Source organism: Corapipo altera, unplaced genomic scaffold, assembly GCF_003945725.1.
Source record: "Corapipo altera isolate COAL_440 unplaced genomic scaffold, ASM394572v1 201, whole genome shotgun sequence".
Lineage (NCBI taxonomy): Eukaryota > Metazoa > Chordata > Aves > Passeriformes > Pipridae > Corapipo > Corapipo altera.
Genome location: NW_020884940.1, coordinates 2411148 through 2418245, shown reverse-complemented (window position 1 = coordinate 2418245; position 7098 = coordinate 2411148). Strand labels below are relative to the sequence as shown.

Here is a 7098-nt window from a genome sequence, read left to right as displayed (position 1 = left end):
GCCTTTCCCCGGGATCCCTGCCTTTCCCCGGGATCCCTGCCTTTCCCGGGATCCCTGCCTTTCCCAGGATCTAACTGCTTCCTGCTGCTGTCTTTCAGGACAAGCACGTTGAAGAGGTTCGAAAGAACAAAGAAGGCAAAGACCCCGGTGAGGCCGAAACCGACTGATTTCATTCTGGAAACTTACTCTCCCCCTCCTCTAAATATCCAAAGACTGTACTGGCCAGTGGTTTTATCTTTGGTTTTTGGTTCGGTTATATATATATATTTTTTTTTTTTAAGTTTCTAGAAACTGATGTAGAACTGTAAAATTAGATCCAAACTGTACACTTGCTTTGGGGGCTAGAGGGGAGAACCTTCCATGTGTCACTTTTCTAAAAGTGTTGTCTTTCCAGTGTAGCTTTTCTTCTTGTTGCATCCTTTTCTACGCCAGTGCTCTCGCTCCTGGGTTGATGGCGAGTACTGTATCAGCTCTGTAAGACCTTTGTGAAAGGAATCTGTAGTAACTGTTCCATGCTGAATATCTGTTACACTTCAAAAAAAAGAAAAAAAGTAAATATCTGACTCTGTCCCAGTCAGTCTGCTAAAATACTGCTGTAACTGAGTGACTCAATAAAGCTGCACAGTGCTGTTATCCTGAGAATTATTTCCTAGGGGACAAAAAGTGGCTGAGGGCTGCAGTGGGACTCCTCACCCCGGTGGGAAGGTCTGGAGCAGCACATTTCCTTGCTCCCCCAGAGCACAGCATTGTCTCAGCTGGACAATCAGAGCTTTGTTTTGACACCTCAGCAGTTGTCAGCTGTCGGGTGTTTTTGTTCAGAGGGTTCAGAGCCACCTCCCCGGGGCTCTGACGCCCCAACAAACGGCCCTTGTTACCACATGACTGGTCCGAGCCTGGTTTTGGGAAGGGTTTCTGGGAGATGGCTTGTGCTGCTGAATGGTGACTGTGTCAGAGGGAGTCAGGAACCTGTGTTGGTGCTGGGATAAGTCAGCTGGACCTCTTCCAAAATGCTGTTTGTGGATAAGAATTGTTTTTGTTTCGGTGTCACACATCTGAGTGGGGATAGAACACCAAGGTTAACTCCTGCCCACAGCCAGAGAGGTGGTTTTCTTTATCCTCCTGGGGTGTGAGGAATGGATGGGGCTGTACTTGTGCTCTGAGAAAAGATGATTTTTTTTTAATTATTTTTTTTTTAGGTGGATTGGGTAGAAAATTGCTGTGTTGTACCCCAAATCCTTCCCCTAAGAACATCCACAGGTGCTTGTGCTGCCCTCAGCAGAGCCAAGGGGGGTGAGCAGGCACCCAGCTTCCTCAGCACCAACGCCCTGTTCCAGAACTCTTGGCTTAGTGGGTGCCAGGGATTTCACAGCCTCAGTGTGACACTCATGGCTCTGGCTTCCTCTGTATCCCTGATCCTGAGCCTTTTGCTTCCCAGGTTTGCTTTCAGGTTTAACTCCACACCTGGAGCATCTGGTGCAGCCCAGCTGACATGTAATTCCGAGGATGGAAAAGCTGGTGGGGAACTGGTTTTCTAAGGGGCTAAAGGAGTCCTGGTCACTTGATTAAGAAGAAGCCCTCAGCTTAGGGAGCTTTCCTGTGTCCCACCGGGCACAGGTTGCACCTGAGCTGTGCTTAACCCATGGAGGAGCAGTGAGGTACAGCCCAGCTCCATGTGCTTGGAGCTGGTGCTCTCCCCGAAGGAATTCCAGAGGCCGTTTCGAAGCTCCACAGTCGGAGGTGAGTCTGTGCTGCTCCCTGGTGGGGAGCGACTGCCTGGCCACGGGGTGGGGGCACGGGGCAGGTTTGGGGCTTTTAGTGGCTCATATCGACATTGGGTAAGCTGAGGGCACAGGGATGGGGTCAGGATTTGTCCAGGGGAACGAGGGCACAGGGATGGGGTCAGGATTTGTCCAGGAGAATGAGGGCACAGGGATGGGGTCAGGGATGAGGGCAGGAAAATACAGAGCTGAACTTTGAGATGAGGCTTGATAAGTGTGCTTGATAAGAGGAGCTGAATCCCTGGTACTGTGTAATGGAGGCTGGAGGGATCCCTGGATCACAGCCCCTGCACAAGATGAGGCACAACCAACAATCAAAAAAAACCCCCACAGATCTTCATTTTAATGTATTTATTTACCTGCTGAGAACAGACCAAGTGTCCCAAATACCGTGTGGGGGTTTATCTCCTGTCTCTCTCCCTCGGTGGGGGAGGAGGATGGCGGAGCTGCCAAACCCCAAATGGCGTTAGAGCCCAAAAAGACGATAAACGCGGGTTTCTGGCTTGTCAGGGCTGTCAGATCTCGGCGCGGGGCCTTCTGTTCCCTCCTCTTCCTTCTGCTTTGCGTGTCTGCCGTTGTTTGTGCTTAACTGGGACTGGTTCCCCCGAGTGCTGCTGGGGGGGGAAAAGGATTTTGGGGGGTGGGAGTGGTGAGAGGACAGAAGTGATGTGAGAGCGGGGTAAGGGAGGGGGAACTATGCGGGTGATGGTCGGGCAGGAAAACAGGAGTCAGGGTGAGATGGGAACAGGTTCTTTCAAAATAAAGGACAAAAAGGCTCCGCAGCTTCTTTCCACCCTGCGGAGGGAGGGGCGAGGGGGAGCCGCGAAGGGCACGGTGGGGGGAGCAGGTTCGCAGCAGCTCGTAGGGGCTGCGGGAGGGACGGGACCCCCGGTTCACAGCCCCCCCTTTTTCCCCTCCGATCCGGGCGGGAGGAGCCGCGGGCAACAGGGACAAGGAAGGGAAGGAAGCGGCGGGGCCGGAGCGGGGCGGGCCCGGGGGAGGGAAACGGAGGCGGCGGAGGCTGAGCCCGGCCCGGAGGGGTCCGTTCTGCAGGTGCCTGGGTGGGGATGGGGGTCCCGGGGGGGGCACCGGGAGGGGAAGGGGCCCAGAGCGCTGCCAATCCTCGTGTCCAACCGCACCCGCGCCCTTGGAGCATCCCCCGCGCCGGGGAGGGGGAAATCCCAGGGGATGGAGAACCATCCCTTGGCTCCCAGGTTTTGGCAGCTGGAATGGGGGGGGTTGGGGCTCCGGTGTATCAAGGGCTCGGTGAGCCGAGGTAGAAAAAAACCCATCCCAACTTAAAAAAAAAAAAAAAAAGAAAGATATTTGTGCCTTAGGAGGGTGGATCCCGCTGTGTGGCAGGAGGAAAGAGGGATGTAAACAGCCGGGGGCCGAGGCTCTATCATCACAAAAAAATTCGGCGGGATGGGTGGATGCTGCTGCAGAAAGGAAATGCTTCGGAGGAAGCAGCAGGCGTTTGAGGCAGCGCTATTGACAGCTCATGGGGATGTGGAGGCTGTTATTTGGAGTACCAGGCAGGTGAATGATTTCCAAGATGTGCTCTGTTCCTAACGGAGCGTTGCTCGAGGGTTGATAGCTGGGAAGAGCTTGGCAAATGAAGCCCTGCTCCGACAAGTTTTGGAGGAGCTGGGGTGAACACCACTCCCTTTCCTGCCTCGTGCTTGGCTGCTCTCCACTGCTTTTGCCACAGCATCTCCCTGAGCAAACCAGGGGTGCCTTTCCCACAGGAATTTCTCTCCTGGAAGACAAAACGGGGTCGGACGCGATCTGGAGCTGAGCCCCTTCCCCTGAATATCCCTGTGAGCAGCAGCAGCCCTGGTGGCATAGAGGCAAGTTCTCTGGGCAGTGTTTTCTTCCAAGCTGCCCATCGTGTTTTGGTTGAAACAGCTGAATTTGGGAAGTTCTGCTTTTGCCCTCATCTCTGTGGTGGTGGGACCTGAGGCTGTTTCAGTTCAGCGCAGGAGCTGTGAGTCCAGAAGAGATTTGTGAAGTTAATTTTTCACTGGCAGCCAGAGCGTGTTGCAGCATTGCAGGAGGGTTTAGGAGGCCAAGCAGGGGTCAGGACTGCCCTCTGTGAGCTGCTGCCCCAGCCAGGGGGGCTGTTTGGGATGTGGGGCCTCTTTAACCAGGCAAAGTGGGAAAAGAGCACTCGGGAGGGAAGCTGAGCAGCAAACAGCCTGGTTTTGTCTGCATCTGTGCCCCTTGGATTCAGGCAGGCGTGGGTTACAGACCCATTCTGATGAAGAAATTACGGGTATTTTTAAAACAAACAGTGTCATCCCCACCTCCTCCTGTTCCCAAACTTTGAAAAGCTTTTCCTGTCTGAGCTGTCCCTGAAACAATGGCACTTGCCAGGGGTTGAGGCATAAATCAGCACTGGAGCTGGATGGGATCTGGGCTGTTTTCTTCAGGACTTGTCTGAGCACGAGCAGGTAAAATGGGGGGAGAATCTCCTTTTGGGCATGTTCTGTTCAATAAGCTTTTATGAAAGGGCTGCTTTTATCCGGGTGAGGGCAGCAGCTTCCAAAAATGTAAATATGGCAACGTTTGCTCTGCAAAGATTGTGCTGCTGGACCTCAGTGATGCAACAGGATGAACTCACTCGAGCCGTGTCATTTTTGTGGAAAGCTGCTTGGAAAATCGGGAGCTCAAAAAAGGAGGTGAAACTCCAAATGCAGGAGTTTCACCCCCTGTTAGTGGGGTTGGTTATTTCTGTTCTCAGGTGCCCCCCCTTGGGAGGCAGAGCAGGTCACCTCGATGCTGGTGGGAAGGTGGCTTGTGTCACTTGTAAGGACAGGGACTGTAAACAGTTTACAAAGGGGAAAATCTGGAGTGGGAGGTTTGTTTAGGATGCTTGGTTTGTTTAGCACTTCCCAAACTGGAAGGGGTGAGCCAGGAACTGATGCATCAATTAACCCCATACTCATGTCCTCTGTGCTCCTCCAGGCAGTCTGTTACCTGTGCAGCAGAGGCACATCAGGGCTTCCTAAATCTCCCTTCAGCCTCCTCCCTTCCTAACCCTCTTGGTGATTCTTATTTTCAGGCTGTTCTCCGGCCACACCTATCGTTGGAAAAACGACACAAAACAGACAGACAAACAAACAAATCTGGCAAAGCATTTGAGCTGCCCCCGCTCACTGACTTTGTGTCGAAGCCACTTTTAAACCCCGCAGCAAAACTTTCCTTCCACCCCAAGGTTATTTCACACAGCAGGGACCCGGAGTGGGGCCACACCATGGCAACGTTTGTCAGTGAGAAGCTCAGCCGGCTCTTCATTAACGTGAGGCAGGTCCCTCAGCTGCTGGGGCCCCTCTCTCCCTCCACCGTCAGCAGCTCCGAGGTGCCCAAGGTCTTCTGGAAGCCCTACATCCACACCGGCTACCGGCCCGTCCAGCAGACCTGGCGCTACTACTTCTCCACCCTCTTCCAGCAGCACAACGAGGCCATCAACGTCTGGACCCACCTGGTGGCAGCGCTGATCCTGCTGCTGCGCTTCCAGCAGCTCTCGCGGCGGGTGGACTTCGGGCAGGACCTGCACGCCCAGCCCCTCCTCATCATCATCGCGGCCTCCATCACCTACCTGACGTTCAGCAGCCTCGCCCACCTCCTGCAGGCCAAATCCGAGTTCTGGCACTACAGCTTCTTCTTCATGGACTACGTGGGGGTTGCTGTTTACCAGTATGGCAGTGCCCTGGGGCACTATTACTACGCCATCGAGCCGAGCTGGCACGAGAGGGTCCGGGGTTTTTACATGCCGGCGGCCGTGCTCCTGGCCTGGCTGTCCTGTGCTGGCTCCTGCTATGCCAAGTACCGGTACCACCAGTCTGCCCGGCTCCTGGGCCGGCTGTGCCAGGAGCTGCCCTCGGGCCTGGCCTACCTGCTGGACATCAGCCCCGTGGTCCATCGCATCTGCACTGCGCCGCCCTCGGCGCGCCCGGACCCGGCTCTGCTCTACCACAAGTGCCAGGTGCTGTTTTTCCTCATCGGTGCCTTTTTCTTCTCGCAGCCTTACCCCGAGAAGTGGTTCCCTGGCAAGTGCCACTTCTTCGGGCAGAGCCATCAGATCTTCCACGTGTGCCTGGTGCTCTGCACGCTGGCGCAGATCGAGGCCGTGGTGCTGGACTACGAGTCCAGGCGGCACATTTATTCCGCTCTCCAGGGGGACCTGGCACACAACTTCTCTGCCCTTTGCCTCTTCACTGTGACCTGCTCTGTCCTCACAGCTGCCTACATGGCCCGGAAGGTGAAGAACAAGCTGGGCTTCAAGGAAGAGTAAAAACCCTGAAGGAGAAGCAGGTGAGCTCAGCCCGTGCTGGATGAATCCTGCCCCAAAACCTTGAGAAGAAGAATGAGATGCTTCATGGACTGTTACTCAGCAAGTGCTTTCTATAGGAAGGGAAAGTAAAAGCTGCTTTTTTATGCTCTTTTTTTTTTTTTTGAATTCAGAAATAGTTCCAGCTTGCTCTTAAGAATGGTACATATTTAATTTCAGCTCTGAATAAAGAGTTGGAACAAAGTGTTTCGGTGCTGCGGCCCCGTGCCCCGACAGTGGTGGGCTGGGGAAGGCTCCTGGAAGCTGCTGGGTCTCACAGCACGAGGTAAGGAGCTGAGACTGTTTAAACCACAAACAAGGGTGGCAAACTTAACTCAGTATCATTTCAGGCCCCTCATATACAGGCCGGGGAGTCGTTCAGAGCTGTCCCTGCAGTGGCAGGGCCCTGTCCCTCAGTGGTGGGAGTGAGACGGGCACAGCCTGTCCTGGGAAGTGCAGTGGGAGGAGAGGGCTGATGTGATGGGGCTGGATCAGGCCCCGGGAACAGGGGAACACCCCTGAACAGCACACAGAGGGCAAACGCAGGGGGGGAAAAGACACGGTGTGAGGGGCTGGGGCAGGAGGGGCAGCGGGGCGGGGGAAAGCACCCCTGCGTTGTGTGTTGTGCTGCTCCGCTCCGGCACCGCTGTTTCCAGGCCCTTCCTGCCGAGGAGCACCGGCCAGCCCCGCTCTGACACCCACGGATCGATCCCAATCCCGGGTCCGCCCCATGAGGGAACCACCCCCCTCCCCCCGTCCCCTCTCCGTTGCTCTGAGGGAGCAGCGCCGTGTCGCCGCCTTATATAAGGCACAGCTCCGGTGGGCGGGGCCAGTTGCAGTCGGGGCCCCGCCCCTTCGCTCCCATTGGTCCGTCCGCTGCCGGCGGCGCGCGCGGGGCCCGTTGGGCGGGAACCGGGAACGGGAAACGAGCGGGAACCGCCGGGAATTGGGAACCGCCGGGAATTGGGAACCGCCGGGAATTGGGAA

The 7098-nt window shown here is 55.5% G+C and overlaps 2 protein-coding genes across 10 annotated transcripts in view; both read left to right on the top strand.

Moving 5' to 3' along the window:
- The window catches only part of STMN1 (stathmin 1), a 6416-nt gene extending 5783 nt beyond the window's left edge, over positions 1-633 (top strand). For all 3 annotated transcript variants that reach the window (XM_027661312.1, XM_027661310.1, XM_027661311.1), the window contains exon 5: positions 99-633. In XM_027661312.1, coding sequence (XP_027517113.1) covers positions 99-167 — 69 coding nt within the window. In that variant the 3' untranslated portion in view covers positions 168-633. The remainder of the gene's footprint in view (positions 1-98) is intronic.
- Positions 634-1797: 1164 nt separating this feature from the next.
- The window catches only part of LOC113955612 (membrane progestin receptor alpha-like), an 8707-nt gene continuing 3406 nt past the window's right edge, over positions 1798-7098 (top strand). The window contains exons 1-4 of one of the 7 annotated variants that reach the window (XR_003530604.1): positions 2774-2818; positions 3527-4231; positions 4843-6095; positions 6246-6397. Coding sequence is in view for 5 of the 7 variants with exons in the window: in XM_027661305.1 (XP_027517106.1) it covers positions 5035-6075 (1041 nt within the window). In the remaining 2 variants the exon portion in view is untranslated. The other 6 variants (XM_027661303.1, XM_027661305.1, XM_027661302.1 and 3 more) reach the window with 6 other exon arrangements.